The sequence below is a fragment of the Semicossyphus pulcher genome, unplaced genomic scaffold (genome assembly GCF_022749685.1).
Source record: "Semicossyphus pulcher isolate SPU_LCO1_2020_fin unplaced genomic scaffold, fSemPul1.0.p SCAF_2, whole genome shotgun sequence".
Taxonomy (NCBI): domain Eukaryota; kingdom Metazoa; phylum Chordata; class Actinopteri; order Labriformes; family Labridae; genus Semicossyphus; species Semicossyphus pulcher.
The window spans coordinates 36,278,594-36,302,568 of record NW_027211693.1 but is presented as its reverse complement, the minus strand read 5'-3'; the positions used below and the strand labels follow the sequence as shown (position 1 = coordinate 36,302,568).

Here is a 23,975-nt window from a genome sequence, read left to right as displayed (position 1 = left end):
ATCAACAATTACACACATATTTTAAATAATCAATATTTTTACATTATTTCAAGGACTGTAAAAGTGTCACCATTTTATTAGATATATGAAGTACTGTGCAAAAGTTTTGGGCAGGTGTGAAAATGCTGTAACTAAGAATGCTTTCAAAAATATAAAAAATAATTGTTTATTTTTATCAGTTCACTGATACTGGTATTTCATCTTATTTCCTGGGCCCAATGATAGAGCAAAGAGTAATGGAGAAAGCGGGCAGCCTTGAACGGGTACCATGCTGGAGGGGAAATGGTTTAGACAGGATGTTATCTGTTTGAACAACTGCAAAAAAATTTGGTATAAAGGGTTTTTATCATTGATATACAATTTCTATGAAATCCAAATGCTTGAAGAACTGCCTCAACCAACTCTATGAAAAGCCTTTCTACTAGAAATCCTGTTTGGTCATGATGAATTAGTTTACTTACGTATGGCTCCAATCTTTAAACTCAAACTTTAGTGAAGAGCTCAAATTCTGTTGTAATAAGGGATATCGGTCTGTAACTGCCACATTTTAGAGGAGGTTTACCTTTTTTGAGCAGTACTGAAATAAGCAATGTATATTGGTCTCGATGAAAAGTTCTAGTGTCTAGACCATAATTTAAGGAGTCCAAAAGAAGTGGTCCAATGATTGTAGATAAATAAACCTTATTCTGGTGTGTGTGTTTGTGTGTGTGTGTGTCTGTGTCTTGAAGATGAGGAAGGATTCTCACCTGTGGTCATTAGAGCAGTTAAAGGTTCCAGTTCTGATCCCAAACTGGGACACTTTCTGCACCATCTTCCCCCAGTTGGACTGACTGAGCAGAGCGTCCCGGTCCTGAGCGATGACCTGCAGAAACACATGGAGACAAGACCAGGTCAGAGACCAGACCTGGCCAGAGACCAGACCAGGTAGAGACCAGACCAGGTCAGACACTGGACCCAGTGTTTGAATGAATTAAAATTTTTCCGGCTAAGATACTTTGAGGGAAGTTTATGAATTTCAGTCAACTCAGAACAGCAGAACATAGCTTGTTTTTGGTGTCTAGGCTCCGACCTCATCAGTCCTCCGATTCATTTTACATGCAGAAATTGAGGAGTGATGAGATAAACCCTAAACCCCCTATCGGAGCCTGCAGGTGGATGCTGGGGCTGAAAGTAAGAGCGCAATACTGGTGCAGGGCAGCGATGGCAATGACAGAGCAGAGAGAGAGATTGGAAGTCTTGCAGCTTAAATAGACTGCCAATTGGGAGGAAGTGTTTGTCAGGCGACTGTGGAAGTGACGCATATCAATTATCAAATCAGTGCAGCTTGAGGTGTCTGCCTGAACTAGCTCACAGGTGTGGCCCTATTTATGTATTTACTCACCTTGGCCTTCAGCTGAGGAGAACATGTGATCTGTATGTGGTCACTTTATCTGATAATCACATCTGATGGATGTTAAACTGCCTAACTGTGATCGGAGGAGTGTTTTTCGGCAGTGTGGGGGCATTTCGGGTACACCAAGAAGGGCCAGGGAGTTATTCAACACGACGAATCCCCCGACTGCACAACCTGACAGAAAAAAGGTTGCGGCTAAAGCGTCAAACACATCAAACTTGATGCAGCATCTGTGGGATCACCACCCAGCGCTACAGGCCCAAAATGATATCTGAGTGATTTAACGTTACATATTGCGATGAAACATTTTTTGGTAGGGAATTAAATATAAAGGTGTCACTAATCAATGCTGTTGCTTCCTACCATCAGTGTGAAGTGAACACTAGGCATTGTAGGTTAATATATCAGGTGTGAAACACTAACATGACATCAGGAGCTTGTAGACTTCCAGCACTATAACATGGGATTTAATACATTGCAGTTCATTTATCAATAATAATATCATTGCATGACATGTTCTCAATTCATTTCTATCATTTTAACTTAAACTTCAAACAAACAAACAAACAAACAACAATAGCCAGGATGTAAGATCAGATTAATTATTAAAAATGGATGATTAAAAGAGGCATGGACGACAGTTTGATGACAATCTTATATTATTAATAACACATTAACATTTCGAAGAATGTCCATGTGATTTTATACATTAGTAATGTTGTGAAATGAATTAATGCATAATAATTGTGAAACTGTGATTATTCCTCAGACTATAATCATACCATCAAAATCTGTAATCGTTGCATCCCTATTTAAAACATTCATTTCAGTTGATTTCTCCTTTTAATTGAGAGGTTTGTCCTGTATTTGTTACAGAGAATGTTACATGAAATTAATAGAAATATTGAATAAATCTAAATATTGTTAAAGGTCACACGTATTTGCCAACAGGTAATGCCGACCCTTTACATGTATCTCTCTCGCTTAACCACTCGCTACGTCCCCCGCCCCTCTGCCCAACCCCAACCCTAACCATTATTGTACATGATGAAGACGTGTTCTGAATGTAAATAAGGGCCCAGAGTGCATAAATAGCATCAAAATAGAAGTTGATTATCCAAAAAATGTGATCATAAGTTGTGAAGACCTTGTTTTTCTTCAAGTGAATCCATCTTTGAAGGTGGTTTACAGTAAAGAAATAAGTTAATAACTCTTGAAAATTTTGACCACTTTCTTTTTTATTAACATCATGTACTTGTACTTTTAATTTCAATACTTAAGTACAATTATGAAAAAAATACTTTTGATACTTAAGTACAAAAAAGATAAAATAAATAATAAAAGAAGATGAGACTTTTACTCAGGTAATATTAGAATAGCTGACCTTTACCTCTACCAAACTAATTTTCTGGTTTGATATTGTTGGGACCTCACCATGCGGCTCCAACAAAGAGGCGTTAGCCTTTCCACAGCGACTTGAGTCCTGTGGGAGGTCATTTTTCTTGTTCAAGTTAATTTTAACTGCACCAGCACGCAATCACCTCCACACTGATTAAACAGAGACAGTTTTTAAAAGTTCCTACTTTTTCTAAGTAACTTAACATAACGCATCGCTGCACCGCCTCTCGTCACCTGCAGAAGGGCCGACACAGACAACATCTCCTCCACCACCAGAAGCTCGTCGACTCCGGCTGTTTTCCTCTTTACCTGCATGGACAGTCTGCCCGAATCCTCTCACGAATCCACCTTTGTTCGCGCTGAGGATCACGGCGAGGATCGTGCTGAACACTGGACAAAACACGCTGATCACTACCAAGAGTGATCTCAAGTAAGAGGCTTCTGTCTGGGCAGAGATAGCTTAGAAAGTGTGTTGAAACTTGTTAATGAACTGCGGCTAGTTCGAGCTGCTTTGTTTCGCCTCACCGGGATATCTTTCTCCTCCTTTGTACTAACTGACATACGCACATATGCACTCACACACACCCGCCATTGTAACTCACACACACCTTAAAGGTACAGATCGTGTGAGCACAAAGCTTAGCTTTCCACGCCATCTTGTGTAGTTTATAAGGCCAGGCCACAATAGCGACCACTTTTGTGGGAGCGCCGCCATCTTGTCCTCTCTCTCTGCACCCCCACTCACTCGCTCTCTCTCTTTCTCACACACACACACACACACACACACACACACGTGTGCGTCTGCTTTGTGCTTTGTAAATAACTGCTCTTAGTTTAGATTTGATAGTAATTTGTTTGATTCAGTGACATTGATTTTGATTGGTGCTGCTCGTTTAACGAATTCTATTTATAATTAAAAGAGAAGATTTTTTTGATTAATTGTGTATTTACATTGTGATTATGGCTGGTTGCGAAGGTCAATGCTCAGATTCATACATTCCACTATTAATTGAAAATATTGATTATGTGTAATATTGAGACAGATTTTTCTTCTTTTTGGTTATTATTCCCTGATCCCAGGGTGGTGCCCCCATCATCCCGACTGATAGTCTTTTATTCATATTAATAATCATAATTATTATTAATAATATTTCTTATTAATAACCAAATTGCTCCTACCAAATTCCAACAATATCTGTACTTTTACTCAAGTATGGCTTTTAAGGCATGTTATCCACCACTGTACGCCAGCTACCACCACGAGTATTTTTCAGACCTGTGGTTAACTGCTGTTATAGGTGTTTTTACCTGGACGAGCCAGATCCCGTCTTTTGTGTCCTCCACTAACTCGTAGAAGTGCATCTCTCCGCTGAAGTTTGTGCTGCTCAAGTCTCCGGCCTCCGTCTGCTCCGTCTCCTTCCTCATTGCCGAGTACAGCTCGCCATGAGTCAGCTCACCTGAGGGGGGCAGGGCCAGAGGGTCATCAATGTAAAGTAAAGAAGACAAATTATACAAACCCTGATTATAACAAACACAAACTATAGTCATCCTTCATTAGAGAAACTTTCCATTGGTCTCACTGAGACCACTGAAGTATTTAGAACTAAATACTTAATAAGATCACTTCATTTTTCTTTTTAAAGATTACTTTTTGGCTTATTTTTTAGATAGACAAGAAATGTGGGTAGTAGAGAGAGGCGGATGAAATGCACCAAATGATCGGCAGACAGGAAGTCGAACCTGCGATCAGTGCATAAAAGTTACAGTGAGGACTGTAGCCACGGTATATGGGACACCTGCTCTACCGACTGAGCTAAACCAGCACCCCAATAAGATGACTTTAAATGAAGTTTTATTTTACTGATCAATAATCACAAATACCACTAAGTCCTGCAAGTTTTGCAGGTAAAGGTGTGAAAAAGAGATTTCGCCTGGTACCGGTCTGTGCAATAATCAGCTGATCGGCATATTTTACAAACTCAGAGAAACTCTGATTTTAGAAAGAAAAAGTTAATCCAGCTGGAAATCCACTGACCTGCAGCTGCCGGATGCAGGAAGGACAACTGAAGTCTGTAATATTACTGCTCCATCATCAGCACCACATACTGACTATAATATCACTGCTCCATCATCAGCACCACATACTGACTATAATATCACTGCTCTATCATTAGAGCACCACATACTGACTATAATATCACCTGTGTGTTACATTACATGTATTTATAACAGACTTATTCTCTCAGTTGTATCAAACAGACTTATAGAGTAAATAAAAATATATATAAAATCACAGTTTAAAGCGGTTTAAAGTTTAATTTCATATCTTATAAGTACAACAGGTACAAGGCTTCAGTGCTGTGATCAGTCTCTGTTGTAGATGTACATCAGTAAAGCTCGATGAATATCTGTCATGAATATATGTCATAAAATCAGACGATACTCAAAACAATAGAGGACAACCTGCAACGTTGGATGAATCTAGCAATATTCCTTATAGGCAGAATTGCTACAATTAAAATGACGATACTACCCATGATAAACTACCTGTAGTTCAATAATTCCGACTAAACCACCAACCTCCTGGTTCAAATACTTAGACTCCATCACTACGAAATTCTACTGGAAAAACGAGACACCCCGAATCAAACTAGCCACTAGAAAAAAATCCAAAACCCAAGGAGGTCTGGAAGCTCCTAACTTTCTCCATTATTTCATTGCTAATCAACTCCAACCCTAATCAATCTGACAACTTCTGGATAGATGTAGAACAAACAATGTGTAAAGAAATCCATATTTCAGATGTACCATTCATAAGCCGCTCCATCACACACCACCCATGTTTACAAAAAACCCTACCATAGCTACAGCTCTGACAGCCTGGTGGAAATTTCACCAAATAGCTAACACCACATTCTCACCCACCAAACACACTCCCATCTGGAACAACTTCTTTTTTTAATACTCTTTATTTAGTCAAATTTTAAATTTATAAAGAAAAAAACTCCATGACAGAACAAAGACAAAAACAAGAAGTAAAACATAGTTGGGGCACATCAAGTTTGAAGATAATACATTTCCAGTTGAAGTCCATTAATGTTCAATAGAGTCACAAGAAGATAGCGTCATGCTCCTTAGAGACAAAGTCCGTCCATTTCTCCCACTTTTTATTAAAGGATACTCCTTTAAGTCTTAGAGAAAAAGTCATTTTTTCCATTTTGTATATATATTTTAGAGGCAATGAGCAGTATCTAGTAGTTTTCTTTTTATTCTCTCTGTATGCTTCTACCAAAATATCTACAACTGGATTGCCCTCCTCACTTATTTTGATGTTTGAAGTAGGGAAGATTCAATATTAATTTCTATGTCCTTCCATCTTGCCTGGTAAAAAGGGCAACATGCACCGACCAGGAATGTCATTTGAGCTGCATAAAAATACTGCCTCAAGTTAGGCAGACATAACCCACCCCCCTTTTTATGTAACAAGAGCGGTGTGAGCGTATTGTGTCAGGTGAGCGTATTGCATCATTTCCTGTTTTCTCGCTGCTACAGTGTTGTCCTGTGCTGTTTGTAGCTGTTGCTAGAGCTCGAGCTAAATCGATTAATCTGCTGTAATTATCACAAAATCCTCTTTTATCAGATCACTATTTAGTAATCAGTAAATCGATGTCCTATTAACTGACTACTCTCCAGTTAACAAAAATGTACTCACAAGATGTTTGTCTGATAGGACTGTAGCTAAATTTAAGGAAACAATTCCAGCTGCTTTTAATTCTTTACCACATCTGTTTACTACAGAAAGCTCTTATGCTAATGTTAGTCCCTCTCAGCTTGATCAGTTTGTACTGCAGATAGTACTGCAGGTTTGCTGAGAAGTACTCTAGGTTCGATTGCCCCCTTAAAAAAGAAGATTATTAAACGACAGAGGCTAGCTCCATGGTATGACTCAGGAACTCATAACTTGAAGCAAATGTCGCGTAAATTTGAAAGAATGTGGCGATCCACCAAAACAGAAGAGTCTCGTTTACTCTGGCAAAATAGTCTTAATAAATACAGGAAGGCCCTACGGCATGCTCGAGGAGTCTACTACTCCTCTTTCACAGAAGAACATAAAAACAATCCCAGGTACCTTTTCAGCACTGTAGCCAGACTGACAGAGAGTCACAGCTCCACTGAGCCAAGTATTCCTATAGGCCTCAGCAGTGACGATTTCATTTAATGACAAAATCCTAAAGATTAGAGACAAAATTTGTAACCTCCTGCCGTTAACTGGTGCAGATATATCTTTGGAAACTGCTCAAAAACCTGATGTTTACCTTGACTGTTTTTCTCCAATTGACCTTCCTGAGCTAAATTCTCTGATATCTTTTTATAAACCATCAACCTGTCTTTTAGACCCGATTCCAACCAAGCTGTTTAAGGAAGTCTTTCCCTCAATTAGCACTTCTTTACTAGATATGATCAATATGTCTTTATCGACGGGCTATGTACCCCAGTCTTTTAAACTAGCTATAATTAAGCCACTTCTTAAAAAGCTTACCCTTGATTCAGGCACCTTAGCTAACTATAGACCTATATCTAACCTTCCTTTTATCTCAAAGATCCTTGAGAAAGCAGTCGCTAATCAATTATGTGACTTTCTTCATAACAACAGTTTATTTGAGGACTTTCAGTCAGGATTTAGAGTCCACCATAGCACTGAGACAGCACTTGTGCGAGTTTCAAATGATCTATTTACTGCTTCAGACAGAGGACTTCTCTCTGTACTCGTCCTGTTAGATCTTAGTGCCGCTTTCGACACGATAGACCATCACATCCTGTTACAGAGACTAGAACATTTAATTGGCATTACAGGATCTGCATTAAGTTGGTTTAAATCTTATTTATCAGATCGATCTCAGTTTGTTAATGTTCATGATGTGTCCTCACCACACCAAAGTTAGTCATGGAGTTCCACAAGGTTCTGTGCTCTGACCGATTCTTTTTAGCTTATATATGCTTCCTCTTGGTGATATCATGAGAAAACACTCCATTAATTTTCATTGTTATGCAGATGATACTCATTTATACTCATCTATGAAGCCAGACGAAACCAATCAGCTATCTAAACTAGAAGCACGCCTAAAGGACATAAAGATCTGGAGTTATTGTGCTCGGCACAAAAAACACTTTAGAGATTCTTTCTCTAATGATATAACTGCCCTAGATGGCATCAGCCTGGCATCCAGCACTACTGTTAGGAATCTGGGAGTTCTATTTGATCAGGATATGTCCTTCATCTCCCACATAAAACAAATATCAAGGACAGCCTTCTTTCAGCTTTGCAACATAGCAAAAATCAGACACATCTTGTCTCAAAACAATGCAGAAAAACTAGTCCATGCATACGTTACTTCCAGGTTGGATTATTGTAACTCGTTACTATCAGGCTGCCCTAATAAGTCACTAAAAACTATGCAGCTGGTACAAAATGCTGCAGCACGTGTGCTGACAAGAACTAGGAAGAGAGATCACATCTGTCCTGTATTAGCCTCTCTGCACTGGCTTCCTGTAAAATTTAGAATTGAATTTAAAATCCTTCTTCTTACTTACAAAGCTCTCAATGGTCAGGCACCATCATATCTTAAAGAGCTCATAGTGCCATAATACCCCTCTAGAACATTGCACTCCAAGGATGCAGGTCTGCTTGTGGTACCTAAAGTCCCTAAGAGTAGTGTGGGAGGTAGAGCCTTCAATTACCAGGCCCCCCTCCTCTGGAACAATCTACCAGTCAAGGTCTAGGAGGCAGACACCCTCTCTACTTTTAAGAGTAGACTTAAAACTTTCCTCTTTGATAAAGCTTATAGTTAGGGCTGGCTCAAGTCTGGGACTAGCCCATAGTTATGCTGCTATAGGTTTAGACTGCCACGGGGGTCTGACACACCAAGCTCCTCTCTCTCTCTATCTCTGTGTTTCTCTGTCTCTCTCTCTCTCTCTCTCTCTCTCTGTCTCTCTCCCACTCTCTCTCTCTCTATCCCTCTCTCTCTCTCTCTCAGTCATATTAATGCAGCTCATTAACTCTGTATCTTCTGGTCCCATTAACATTACTAACCATATATCTTCCCGGGAGTTCTTGTGCTCCCTTGTCTTGAAGGTTCCTGGGGATCGTTGCTGCAGACCACCTGCTGCTGTGGACCTGCTCGACTGCAACAACTACTAACATCAGCCTTCCCCATAGTATCATTATTGTTGCTGCTAATGCCAATAGTAGACCTGTTGACTTCAACTGTTACAATTACGATTACCTCAGCCTTTATCATTACTCTGTTTCTCTCGCTAATTTATTTATTTTGCTAATCTTCACCCTAGTCTACCACTATTATTGGCATGTAACCATAAGTATGTGTCTGTTGTTATTCATGTAACAAGGACATATGTTGTTGTTGTAACAAGAACATATGTTGTTGTTTCTCTCTTTGCCTGTCTCTATCCTGCATCTCCTTCTATCCCATTTTCGGCCCATCCAGTCGAGGCAGACGGCTGTTCAACATGAGTCTGGTTCTGCTTGAGGTTTCTGCCTGTTAAAAGGAAGCTTTTCCTTGCCAATGTGCCGAATATTGCTAAGTGCTACTCATGGTGATTCATGTTGGGCCTCTCTTTAAATAACATAAAGAGTCGGTCTAGACCTGCTCTTTTTGTAAAGTGCCTCGAGATAACTCTGGTTATGATTAGGCGTTGTACAAATAAAAATTGATTGATTGATTGATTGATTGAAGAGCGTTTTATACCCATGGTCTCTTACCAGCCCAAACAAATCTTGATATCAATTTGTCCCAGGATCTGAACTGTGACTCTGGAACCATGTTAGGAATAGATTGAAATAAGTATAACAGTCTTGGCAACAGGTTCATCTTAATTACCTCCATTCGTGTACCGAAGTCCAAATTAAAAGCTGACCAGCGTCTAATATCTTTCTGGATGTTGTTATTCAGCTGGTTATAGTTTATTTCTGATGTTTTATCAAGGTCTTTCGCGATCACCACACCTAAATATTTAAATGATGTTTTCTTCCAATCTATGTTATATTTATCTCTTATTTCTTGCTTAGGAGAATAGTTAATGGTAGGACTTACCACTTACTTACTTTATAACCAGAGTGCTGACCAAAGTCTTCTAGGATTGTCACAAGGTTAGGAAAAGTTCTATCTGGGTCTTTAAGAATAACAACAACATTGTCTGCAAAAAGCTCTATAATATGTTCCTGCTCAGTTATGTTAATCCCTTTCAGAGTGTTACTCTGTCTGATCATGTGTGCCAGTGGCTCAATAAAGATTGCGAACAAAATGGGGCTTAAACAGCATCCTTGAAGAGTACCACGATTTAAAGTGAATCAATCAGTTAAGTGACCATTGATTTTTATCCTGGCTGTGGGCTCCTGATAAAGAGTTTGGATACATTGTATTGATTTTTTTTTAAAAACCAAACCTCTCTAAAACCTGGTAAAGAAACTTCCAGCTTACACAATCAAGGCATTTTCTGCGTCGAGGCTAACTAAGACTGCAGGTTTTCCCTGCTTTTGAATCTGATCTATTATATGTAGAGTACGCCTAATATTATCCTGGGTCTGTCTGCCTTTGATGAACCCTGATTGGTCCTCGTCTATTAAATCTGACATGAAGCCTTCAAACCTCTTCGTCGACATTTAGAATTGAGATGGGCCTATATGATTCACAGGATTCTTTATTTTTACCCTCTTTCGGGATAACTGAAATGATAGCATCTTTCCATGATGGAGGAAGCTTTCCCTGACTGAGCGTTTGATTAAAGGAGTTAAGCAGTAGAGGAGTTAACTCTTCTCTAAATGTTTTATACCATTCATTCGGAAATCCATCACTGCCTGCTGCTTTATTTGATTTTAACTTGCTGATAGCATCGTCTAATTCTTTCTTAGTAATGTTTGAAACTAATCTCTTATTTTGTGATTGGCCTATAGCAGGTAAGTCCAATGAGTTGAGGAATGCTTTCATCGTTTGATCTTCTTTTATTGGGGGCTGCGTATAAAGATTTTTATAGTAATTCCTGAAAACCATGATCATGTTTATACAATAATTGATTTGTATGGGGGGTCTCTAATTTTGTGTATTGTATTAGAGGCCTGCTGTGTCTTAAGATGTCTTGCTAAATGTTTAGTGGCTTTAAATCCCGACTCATAATAGGTTTGCTTCATGAATCTTAGTTTTTTCTCAATCTCATTAGCAAGAATGTCATCTATTTCTTTTCTTATCAATGAGATATTTTGTAAAGTTGCCTTATCTTTGTTGTTTTTATGTTGTTGTTCAAGTGTTCTTAATTTACTGACCAGCTCCTTGTAGTTTTCCTCTTTGATTTTTTTTTGGTATGCCGTTCTTGATATTAATCTACCCCTCATACCCGCTTTAACAGTGTCCCACAATACTGTACAATCTACGGGGCTATCTTTGTTCTCTTCAACACAGTTTATTATTTCTTTTCTAATTTCTTCTTTAATTTTCTGATTATTCAGCATGCCCACATTTAGGCTCCACAATGAATTATTTTTTCTCATGTTAAGGTTAACATTGAGATACATTATAACTGTGATCAGATAGATCAGTCACAGCGATACTACAATCTTCTATTCTATGTCTGTCAATTGTGTTCATAAAAAAATAATCTATTCTAGAGTACACTGAATGAGGAGCAGAAAAGTGTGTGTAGTCTCTCTCTAGAGGATGAAGTTCCCTCCATACGTCGAACATCCCAAGTTCTGTTAAAGAGGTACAGACAAGACTGGAGAGAGGAGTCTTATTTCTCTTACTGTTAGTTGTATCAAGGTTAGTATTTAGGATAAGATTGAAATCTCCTGCGCAAATGATTATTCCTTCATTTTCCGAAGCTATGTTTTCAAACAATAACCTTATAAACGTTTTGTCACTATTAGGTAGCACATAAACATTAACCAAAGTAATAAGGTTATTCTTAATTTTCCCTTTAACAATTACATATCGCCCCTCCTTATCACTTATTTCTTTAATCATTTCAAAATTAACTGAGTTGGGTTATTAATATTGCAACTCCTCTTTTAGGACCCTTCTTGTATGAGCTAAAATAGGCATTTTTATATCCAATTTTTTTCAGTTTATGATGCTCTTGTTGTGAGAAATGTTTTTCTTGTAAATATATCACGAGTTTTTTCTTTCTTCAACTTAGCTAGTACCTTTGATCTTTTGATAGGGTTATTTAAACCTTTGACATTAAGGGACGCTATCTTCACACTGTTGAATTGTGTTATCTTAATGGACTAAGAAAAATAATAAAAACAGTGATCCCACAAACATTACCAGAACATTGGTATAGAATAAGAACAACAAAATGAACAGCTGACCTCCAAAAACAAAAGTAGTTTTCTTACCCTCCTCTATATTGATCCCGTTGGGAGATCGGGGGAAAAGCCTCTTAAATAAAGAGGGCCCTAATATAGGAATGACTTTCCCAGTCATCCTAAATGAGTCCAACGTTTTTTCTTCGGGATAAAACTAACAAACACAGAACTCTAATAGACAAAAACTTATAATGACCTGCTTCATCAGTTATTTATCAGAGGATCGTTGAAATTCTTGTAACTTTCCCTTTGCTCGAAGTTCCGCTGCTGTGTTGTATCTCCTGGTCCCCTCCTTGCGCCGCCACTCTATCGCTGCACGGAGCCGAGACTCCGGTGTCGAATCCTCCGCTGTGGTAGCCGGAGCCACCTCCATAAGCCCGTGTACCACCAATTCCTCCTTTACCTCCTTCGCAGTGCTGTAGGTCCGGGTTCCCGAATCCCCAAAAAATCTGCATCTTGGTAAAGGGTGTCTGCAACCGGATGCCTTTTTCTTTTGAGACTCTTTTAGCAGTGATGTATTCCTTTCTCTTTTGGACATTCTCAGTAGCATAGTCATGGTCAAATGAGGGAGTTTTGTTTCCCATTCTTTTCCATTTCCCATTTTCTTGCTCCAAGCCTCTCTCAAGATCCTCTCCTTGTTGGAAAATTCAAGGAAGTTCACGATAATTGGTCTTGGCATGGCTCCAAATGCAAGTTTGATGCCAGAGATCGGTGCGCTCTCTGAATGTGCAGATTAAAATCAATCTGTAGTTTAAGTTCACTTTTGACAAGGTTTCCAACAAAGTTAACAACGGACTCCCCCTCTTCCCCTTCTGCCACACCGTATATTCGGATATTGTTTCTCCTCGATCTAGATTCCAGATCAGTGAGCTTTTCTTGTAGATTTTTTGGGTGTTTATGGGAGAGGATAAGAGCGTCATTAGCTTCCAGAGCCCAGTTTTCCAGCTTCTCCAAGCGCGTTTCTGCTTCCTCCACTCTTTCACCCTGCCGCTGCTGTTCGGTGACGAGGGAAGCAAGTCTCTGATAAATATCGTGTTTAAGATTATCTAAGTCCTTTTTTACATCGCTCCTCAGAGCTTGCCCAAATGCGTTGAAATCATCCCTTATTTCTGATTTCAGGCCTCTGATCTCTTTGCTGATGTTTTCTAGCCCAGAGCGGATCCCTGTGTCACAGCTAGCTAGGACGGTATTGTCATGGTAGCCATCTTCTTCTTGTTTGCCAGTAACAACAGTGTCGTCCACCTCGTCTTTCTCAGTGTTTTTGTTGAAAGTACTCTTGAGTTTTCTGACCCTTCTGTCTCCGTTCCCAACTCATTTAAAATAGTTGCACAACTTTCACAATTTCGAGTTTTGGGGATATTTTCACGTTGGTCTATCGGGAGCTCTGGTGTCGTGCAGCCTACCTCGCCATTGCGTAACCAGAAGTCCACCCTGACTTCTTAATGAACAAAAAAACACTAAACATCACATCATGGGTCAGTAAAGGTATCACGCACCTCAAACTGATCTTCCATAACAACACCTTGGTCTCATTACCTCGCTTGGTCCAGAAGTACGGCATTGGGGAAAATCACTTCTTAGAATATCAACAGATCAAATGCTCTATTCAAGCTAAAATCAACATTAAATCAAGCAACTTAGAACTTCCTCTGCTAACATCAGACCTGATTAACATCACCAACAGAAAAAAAACTACTATCCAAAATCTACAAGTTAATTTCCACATCCGATTTAACACTGTCTGTCCCATCAGCAAAATGGGAGCAAGACATTCAAATCATCCCTGATGCCGACTTCTAGACCCAAATATGGAAAAACATCTTCTCAGTATCCACCAACACAAGCATACAACTTATTCAACACAAAATTATTCATAGAGTACATTACACAGGGGAAAGAATGTTTAAAATGGGTTTTATAGATTCAGAAATTGTTCGCACTGCACACATAACACCATAGACAGTTACATGCATGCCATATGGGACTGCACACCAATTAAACAATTCTGGCAGCATATCACTGTAGGGCTTCAACAAGTAATCGATAAAATCGATTAAAATCGATCATTAAAATAGTTGGCAACGAATTTCATCATCGATGAGTTGGGTCAAATGTTATCAAGCACGGCATGCGCTGTGAAAACATCACTGGGGGCAACCAGCCAATGCCGCGGCTTGTGTAGCTCATGTAATGAATTACAGGAAGTTGAAACATCTCCAGTCTTCTTTGGGATAAACATTACTCATTTTCACTGCGGAGTATCCGTTTGTTGTGCAATGCTGACGATGTGCTTCCGGTAGATTAGTGTCCATTTACACAGACAAACGCACGATTACGGTTTCTAACATTCATTTAAAAACAAACGTAACAGACTGAAATTCTGCCTTATTTCTCTTCTCTCCATTTTGTGATGGGCCCATAGCCGGGCCGCTGATAAGGCAGCGGAAGAAGGTATTCCGTGATAGTAATGCTGTTAGTACTGTTAAATAAATATACTATTATGGTGACTATAATTATTGTTTTTATTATTATTATGATTCAACTAGTTAAAACAGGCTATTATAACATGGAATATTATTATTATTATTATCACTATTATTATTATCATTAACATTATTTTGATGGTGGTAAAAATATTTTTTTGTTAATTATTAGTATTATTACTATTTTTATTATTGTTATTATTATTATTATCATTATCAATACCTTCATGGTTGATGTTATTACTACACATAATTACTTTTACTATTATTATTACTACTATTTATTTTTTATTATTTTAATTCTTATTATTATTATTGTGATCATTGTTCATATGTTTATGAATGAATGGTTGTTATAATCACTCCTGCTCTAAACTGCTTGCAAATGATCATTATTACTCTATGAAACTCCAACTTAATCTACTTTTTTAAATCTTTTTTTTTCTCTGTCTTTCACTTCAAGTATATTATTACAATAATTATTTTCATCAATAAGATGTGTTTCCTCCAAATCTCCTCTAATCTACTGGTGAATTATTATTATTATTATTATTATCATTATTGTCATTATTATGAATACCTTCATGGTTAGTGTTATTACTACAAATTATCATAATAACCACTATTACTATTATTATTAATATTACTATGTATTTATTTATTTTTATTACTATTATTACGCTCATTGTTTATATGTTTTCTTTTTAATTTAATTTGGTTGTAATTGTCACTCATGCTCTAAACTGCTTGCAAATGATCATTATTACCTTATTAATAATGATTACCTAACATTATTTTTTATTCCTTTCTCCTTTTACTAACTCAATTATATTGTTACAATAATTATTTTCATCATTAAGATTGTTATTATCATTATTACCACCATTATTGAAATCTTTTTTTTTGTATTTTTTTGATGATGACTTATGATAATTATTATAATTAATTGTTAATATTATTGGGGGCTGTCTTATCTGCTGGTTATCTTTTTAATTTATTTTCAAGTCCATATTGAGTCACTATATTGAGACTATATCAAGATATATCATCTTTTTCAGTTCATGTACCAAAAGCTCAGCAATACACAACTTAAATATACAATCACACTAAACCTCACCACACAATGTCCCAATCAAGTCAGCTATTTTTTTTTTCCTTCATTATTATTATTATTATTTTTTTTCTGTTTTGGTTTTATGTATCAATGACTCAGACCTGAATTTTCAAAGCCACATTAAAACAATTACAAAGTCGGCCTACTACCACCTCAAGAATATATCCAGGATTAAAGGACTTATGTCTCAGCAGGATCTAGAAAAACTGGTCTATGCATTTATCTTCAGTCGACTCGATTACTGTAACAGTGTCTTTACAGGTCTCCCTAAAAAATCAATCAGACAACTGCAGCTGATTCAGAACGGTGCTGCTAGAGTCCTCATTAAGACCAAGAAAGTAGATCACATCACTCCAGTTCTGAGGTCTTTACACTGGCTCCCTGTCTGTCAGAGAATAGACTTCAAAATACTTCTGCTGGTTTACAAAGCGCTGAACACTCAAGGGCCAAAATACTACTACTACTACTACTACTGACACAGTACGAACCATCCAGACCACTCAGGTCGTCAGGGACAGGTCTGCTTTCTGTCCCCAGAGTCAGAACCAAACATGGAGAAGCAGCATTCAGTTTTTATGCTCCGTATATCTGGAACAAACTCCCAGAAACATGCAGGTCTGCTGAAACACTCACTTCTTTTAAATCAAGCCTCACCTGTTCACGGCTGCTTTTTATTTAACTATTTTAATACATTTATTTTATTAACTGTTCTAATTATTTATATCTGCACTGTAGCTTTAACTCTTATCTTTTTATATTTTGGCTTCTGTTTAAGCTGTTTTTAGTTTATCTTCACTTGTTTTATGTTTTATGATGTGTTTCTTCTACATAAAAATAAACTTGCCTATCATGTCACATGTATTATCATTATTATTATTATTATTATTACCATAATTTCACAATTATGTGACTTCCTCTTGCATGGCCCTGGGGCCAGGGAGGTACTCAGGGTACTGGACTGGGTTAGGACAGCCTGAAATCAGAGGACCTGATCCCTGCCCGACCCCTCTCCTCACAGACAGCCTCTTGTGAGTCACAGATGCGTAGACCCCACCTGGAGAGTTAGGGTTAGGGGAGTGTCTGCTCTCAAGGTAGATCTGAGCTGCAACAGGCCAGCTACCTCCTACGGGTCTGGTAGCGGCCTAAAGCAGACAATAGCATAAAAATCACAGTAGAGAAGGGGGGGAAAAGACAGGAGAGAGGTAATGGAAACAGAGGAAAAAGAAACAACCCCCCCCCCCCCCACAAAAAAACAAAAAACAAAAAAACAAAAAAAAAAACTCTGCCCACATCCAGCTGTCCTTCCTGAGATCTGCCCCGGTGCCTCCCTGTCCTCAGGGCCAGATCAGAGGTCATTTTTCTCTTCTTATTAAATACCATCTCCCCTTATCCCAGTTATATGTTATGGCGGCAAAAGGGGGACGTACACAATACAAGCACCTTTTGTTAGTGATTTGTATGAATTTATTTGTTGTCACTGGCTTTGCATTGATGAAATTTAAAAATAAATAAACACATTCAAACAGCTAGTGTTTTCGTTTTTACCTTTAACATTTTAAAGTTACTACAGAAAGCATCTTCATACAGTGTAAAGATAATTTGTCTGTTGTGAACTTTGACCCTTTATGATTGTGTTTTTAAAGTTATTATCTCTGACGTGTCACCAGTAGGGGAGAAATCACCAGTGATTATCAGGGCTACGATTTGATTATTAAATGATTCTCGGTGCATCACAATTTTTTATTCAGTAACATTCAATACATGGTGATCTGAATTATTTTAACACCAGTTCACCTAACATTGCTAAGTATTGTTGTTACACCTACACATGGTTAAAAACTAGTCAATAGAATTACCTTCAGTTACTGACAATTAGAGGGTTTTAACTGACACACGATACCAGCAAAATTAACAGATTCAAAGCCCAGAAAAGTGGACAAAGAAAATCCATCTTGAATTATGTGCATGGATGCAGAATCACAAAAGGAAGAATCACGATTACCGATTATTTCTCCCACCTTTAGTCATCAGTGACCCCTCATGGCTGATCTGTATGCAGGTCAAAGGTCAAAAACTCGTACCTGATTTCTCCACCAGCTCGCTCACATCCTTCTTCTCGGCAAGTCCAGAGTAGCCCAGCCCCCGAGTCTCCAGGATCGTCTTCAGCTTCTTGTAACTCAGAGAGACCGGGTCTACCAGCTGCGTGGAGAACATCCCTGTCTCATACCAGACCACTGCCTCAAAGATCCTTGCCAGTGTGAAAAGCAACAGGAAGTACAGCAGCAGGAAGAAGAGGCGGAGCCACATCCTGGACCTGAGACCGTCAGGGACCTGCTAAGACCTGCTGACACCTGAGACCCTCTGAGACCACCTAAGCACAGACCGTATGACTGCCTGTCAGTCTTCTATGTCAGTCTAAATACAGACCCCCTTGTAGGATAGAGAACAGGCGGAGCCTCATCCTGGACCTGAGACCGTCTGAGACCGTGAGTCTGAGTCTGTGTGAGACCAAGCTACAGAACCACTATACACTTTATCGTCTCACTACATTCAGTCTACATACAGAACACACACTGGAGCAGGGAAAACAGTCTAAGCCACATCCTGAGACCGCCTGCCTGTTTGTCTGCCTGCCTGTCTGTATACACACTACGCAAAGACTTCCCCACAGCTGTTAGCTTAGCTTAGTTAAAATCCGTCTGTCCGCAGACCGTCATCGACCCTGAACGCAGCACTTTATGAATCGTGCCAACGGTGTCAGCTAGCTCGTTAGCCTAGCATCGCAGCCAGGCCTTGGTGATGTAATAACCTAAACAAATAGGTAACAGGCCTCGTGACGTGTCCCAGGTGTCAGCTGCACGCGCTGCAGGTTCCCTCTGAAAGTCCGCGGCGCGTGCTGCTGTGTGCTCCAGATGTTCACATTAATAACAACAACATTAATGACGAAGATCTGACTCTGCTCCGATCAGCTGTACACAGCAGAGCGGACGTCACATCCGGCTCCACCTCACACACGTAAACAAGCTACAAAATAAAAGTCTCAAAGTGAAAATAAACTCTTAAATGTTTAAACACGGTTTTTCTGTGTTTTACAAAATGTGGCAATTTATTGAAAAGTTAATGTAAAATCGATCACAATCAAATAAAAGTTCAGTATATGGTCATTAACAGAAAATTGACCTTTAAAGATCCTTTCTGATGTGTTTAGGCAAATTAAACCTCTAATAATAATTTTGTCTGATGTTTTTCGTTATAGTTATAACATGGGGGCGCTGGTTTAGCTCAGTCGGTAGAGCAGGCACCCCATGTACAGACGCCACAGTCCTCGACTCACTGATCACAGGCTCGACTCCCTGTCTGCTGATCATTTGGTCCATGTCATCCCCCACTCTCTGTTCCCAACAGTTCCTGTCTTCAGCCTGTATTTCCTATCAAATAAAGGCAAAAGCCAAAAAAATAATCTTAAAAAACAAACATGCTCGAGAAGAATTACTCGTCATTTGCCTGACCTGTTATTCAGGAAATTTGCTACAATATAATTACAACCACTCATCCACCATGCTAGAATATATTTTGACCATGTAGCTACATATGTATATAATGCGCAATTTACCATTTAAGCAATGAAAGGTGACGAACGTGACGATTGTAGCGGCGTTACTCCAACATCATTTGCAGCATTGGGTGTAATCCGGTCTACACAAAGACGTCATTTCAACACATTTTAATGTTAATAAAAAAAAATCATTGACATGGCGCTTTATGGGCTGTGTGATGTTAACAAGAAGGTTCAGAACACCAGGAACAGTTTTGAACATTTTCCACTGAAGAAGAAAAGAAAAGACAGCATGCCCAGGTACTTCGGCTGTGGATGCTGAGGTCCTTCATTACCTGCCGGACATTAAATACCATAAACAATTTGGTAGTTGACAGGTTTGAGTGCTCGGGGTGAATATAGTTTTTGTGGGAACAAATCCAAGTAAGCCCATTATGCAAAAAAAAGTCATTGGTGACTGTGATGCACTGCTCACTTAATATATTAATTTTAGCTGCTATGAGACTTGAAAATTGCAGGTAATATTTGTGTGAATGTGTGATGAATCTTGTGACAGAAACCTGATCGGTGAAATCTGGTCTTAACATAAACGTTAAATCATAATCAACGTGTTCAAATATTCGGTGAAAAAACTGAACCAGTTTGAACGCCTTCTCAGCGGAAAACGCTCGCTGGGATTACTAGAAGTTTCCTGCTCACATTCATATATTGGTTTCCAATCGCAGTGACTGCTGACTGAGCTGATAACTGGTACCAGAATTAATCAAGCCTGGCTGTTAGCCTGGTCTGGAGCAGGCTAGCTGAACAAAATAAATCTCCATGGTAATTTAGGTGCCACCACTTTCATGAAACCGAGTCCTGACTAAATTCAGCCAGGATAGGTGGAAAACGCCAGCTTAATTTGCTATCTAGGTTTTGTGAAATAGTCCTCCGGAAAAGAGTTGTCTTTTCCGGACTTTACAGCCTGTTTTATTTGTGATAGTTTACCGCCCTCCTGGCGCATACTCTGATTTTCTAACTGAATTCTCAGAGTTTTTATCAGATTTAGTCCTGAGTTCAGATAAAATAATTATTGTAGGGGACTTCAATATTCATGTAAATGTTGATAATGATAGTCTTAGCATGGCATTTATGTCCCTTTTGGACTCTATTGGTTTCACTCAAAGTGTAAACCAGCCTACTCACCGCTTTAACCACACCCTCCACCTTGTTCTAGTTTATGGCCTTGAAACCGAAAACTTAATTGTCTTCCCACAAAATCCTCTTTTATCAGATCACTATTTAGTAACATTCGATGTCCTATTAACCGACTACTCTCCAGTTAACAAAAATGTACTCACAAGATGTTTGTCTGATAGGACTGTAGCTAAATTTAAGGAAACAATTCCAGCTGCTTTTAATTCTTTACCACATCTGTTTACTACAGAAAGCTCTTATGCTAATGTTAGTCCCTCTCAGCTTGATCAGTTTGTTGATAGTACTGCAGGTTTGCTGAGAAGTACTCTAGACTCGATTGCCCCCTTCAAAAAGAAGATTATTAAACGACAGAGGCTAGCTCCATGGTATGACTCAGAAACTCGTAACTTGAAGCAAATTTCGCGTAAATTTGAAAGAATGTGGCGATCCACCAAAACAGAAGAGTCTCGTTTGCTCTGGCAAAATAGTCTTAATAAATACAGGAAGGCCCTACGGCATGCTCGAGGTGTCTACTACTCCTCCCTCATAGAAGAAAATAAAAACAATCCCAGGTACCTTTTCAGCACTGTAGCCAGGCTGACAGAGAGTCACAGCTCCACTGAGCCAAGTATTCCTATAGGCCTCAGCAGTGATGATTTCATGAGCTTCTTTAATGACAAAATCCTAAAGATTAGAGACAAAATTTGTAACCTCCTGCCGTTAACTGGTGCAGATATATCTTTGGAAACTGCTCAAAAACCTGATGTTTACCTTGACTGTTTTTCTCCAATTGACCTTCCTGAGCTAAATTCTGATATCTTCGTCTAAACCATCAACCTGTCTTTTAGACCCGATTCCAACCAAGCTGTTTAAGGAAGTCTTTCCCTCAATTAGCACTTCTTTACTAGATATGATCAATATGTCTTTATCGACGGGCTATGTACCCCAGTCTTTTAAACTAGCTGTAATTAAGCCACTTCTTAAAAAGCCTACCCTAGATTCAGGCACCTTAGCTAACTATAGACCTATATCGAACCTTCCTTTTATCTCAAAGATCCTTGAGAAAGCAGTCGCTAATCAATTATGTGACTTTCTTCATAACAACAGTTTATTTGAGGACTTTCAGTCAGGATTTAGAGTCCACCATAGCACTGAGACAGCCCTTGTGCGAGTTTCAAATGATCTACTTACTGCTTCAGACAGAGGACTTCTCTCTGTACTCGTCCTGTTAGATCTTAGTGCCGCTTTCGACACGATAGACCATCACATCCTGTTACAGAGATTAGAACATTTAATTGGCATTACAGGATCTGCACTAAGTTGGTTTAAATCTTATTTATCAGATTGATCTCAGTTTGTTAATGTTCATGATGTGTCCTCTATGCACACCAAAGTTAGTCATGGAGTTCCACAAGGTTCTGTGCTCTGACCGATTCTTTTTACCTTATATATGCTTCCTCTGGGTAATATCATGAGGAAACACTCCATTAATTTTCATTGTTATGCAGATGATACTCAATTATACTTATCTATGAAGCCAGACGAAACCAATCAGCTATCTAAACTAGAAGCATGCCTTAAGGACATGAAGATCTGGATGACTAGAAACTTTCTGCTACTTAATTCAGACAAAACTGAAGTTATTGTGCTCGGCCCAAAACACCTTAGAGATTCTTTCTCTAATGATATAGCTGCCCTAGATGGCATCAGCCTGGCATCCAGCACTACTGTTAGGAATCTGGGAGTTCTATTTGATCAGGATATGTCCTTAATCTCCCACATAAAACAAATATCAAGGACAGCCTTCTTTCATCTTCGCAACATAGCAAAAATCAGACACATCTTGTCTCAAAACGATGCAGAAAAACTAGTCACATATCTTCCCGGGAGTTCTTGTGCTCCCTTGTCTTGAAGGTTCCTGGGGATCGTTGCTGCAGACCACCTGCTGCTGTGGACCTGCTCGACTGCAACAACTACTAACATCAGCCTTCCCCATAGTATCATTATTGTTGCTGCTAATGCTAATAGTAGACCTGTTGACTTCAACTGTTACAATTACGATTACCTTAGCCTTTATCATTACTCTGCTTCTCTCGCTAATTTATTTATTTATTTATTTATTTAGCCAATCTTCACCCTAGTCTACCACTATTATTGGCATTGTAACCATAAGTATGTGTCTGTTGTTGTTCATGTAACAAGGACATATGTTGTTGTGGTAACAAGAACATATGTTGTTGTTGCTCTCTTTGCCTGTCTCTATCCTGCATCTCCTTCTATCCCATTTTCGGCCCATCCAGTCGAGGCAGATGGCTGTTCAACATGAGTCTGGTTCTGCTCGAGGTTTCTGCCTGTTAAAAGGAAGCTTTTCCTTGCCAATGTGCCGAATATTGCTAAGTGCTACTCATGGTGGATTCATGTTGGGCCTCTCTTTAAATAACTTAACAAAGAGTCGGTCTAGACCTGCTCTTTCTGTAAAGTGTCTCGAGATAACCCTGGTTATGATTTGGCGCTATACAAATAAAATTTGATTGATTGATTGATGTATGAATGAAATTGCACTTTGGTCTCACTTGGCACCTTAGCACTGAACGTTTATTATTTTTTGTTTTCTTTTATGTCTTTCTGTTTTCTATGTATTTGTTTTCTCTCTTGTCTCTCTCTGTCTCCAGACCCCCCAACCCACTCATTCTCTCTTTCCCACACACACACACACACACACACACGCACACACACACACACACAAATACACAAACACACACAAACACGATAGCGCTCAAACAACAGACTCCCACATTTTTTCACTATGAACTCACTTAAATTTGTCACTTGGAACATCCGTGGAATTGGTTCACGGGCAAAAAGACTCAAGGTACTCAATCACATAAACAAATTACAGGCAGACATATGCCTCCTACAAGAAACTCATACATCTGACTCTGACCATCATAAACTAGTAACACCACAATTCAGTCAAATCTTCTCCTCTCATTTCAACTCCAGGCAAAGAAGGGTAGCAATTTTAATAAACAAAAATACCTCATTTATTCATAACAACACCATCACAGATCCTGAGGGACGATTTATTATTATAAACATCACAATTTACAACAGCAAAGTCACTATTGCATCTATCTACGGCCCAAACAATGACGACCCATCCTTTTTTCACACCTTTTTCACTGCTCTCTCCAACCTGTCTGATGCTCCAATACTAATCGGAGGAGATTTCAACACCGTCATAAACCCAGCATTAGACAGATCTAAAATGTCAAACACCACACGAAACTGCCCAACTACAGAAACTATTAAACAGTTCATGGGTGATTTTTGTCTTGGCGATGGTTGGCGATTAAAACATCCGTCTGCTAGAGAATTTTCATTTTATTCTCCAGTTCATCACTCACATTCTTGGATAGATTTTTTTTTAAACCAGTAACTCAATTATTTCACAACTTTCAGACATACTAATACAC

General features: G+C 38.9%; 1 protein-coding gene across 2 annotated transcripts in view; it reads right to left on the bottom strand.

Annotated features, from left to right (window-relative positions):
- Positions 1-18,741, bottom strand: part of rnf103 (ring finger protein 103) — a 32,257-nt gene extending 13,516 nt beyond the window's left edge. For both annotated transcript variants that reach the window (XM_069669540.1, XM_069669541.1), the window contains exons 1-3: positions 17,849-18,741; positions 4,100-4,248; positions 747-862 (exon numbers count right to left, since the gene is read on the bottom strand). In XM_069669540.1, the coding sequence (XP_069525641.1) occupies positions 747-862; positions 4,100-4,248; positions 17,849-18,074 (491 nt within the window). In that variant the 5' untranslated portion in view covers positions 18,075-18,741. The remainder of the gene's footprint in view (positions 1-746; positions 863-4,099; positions 4,249-17,848) is intronic.
- Positions 18,742-23,975: the final 5,234 nt, after the last annotated feature.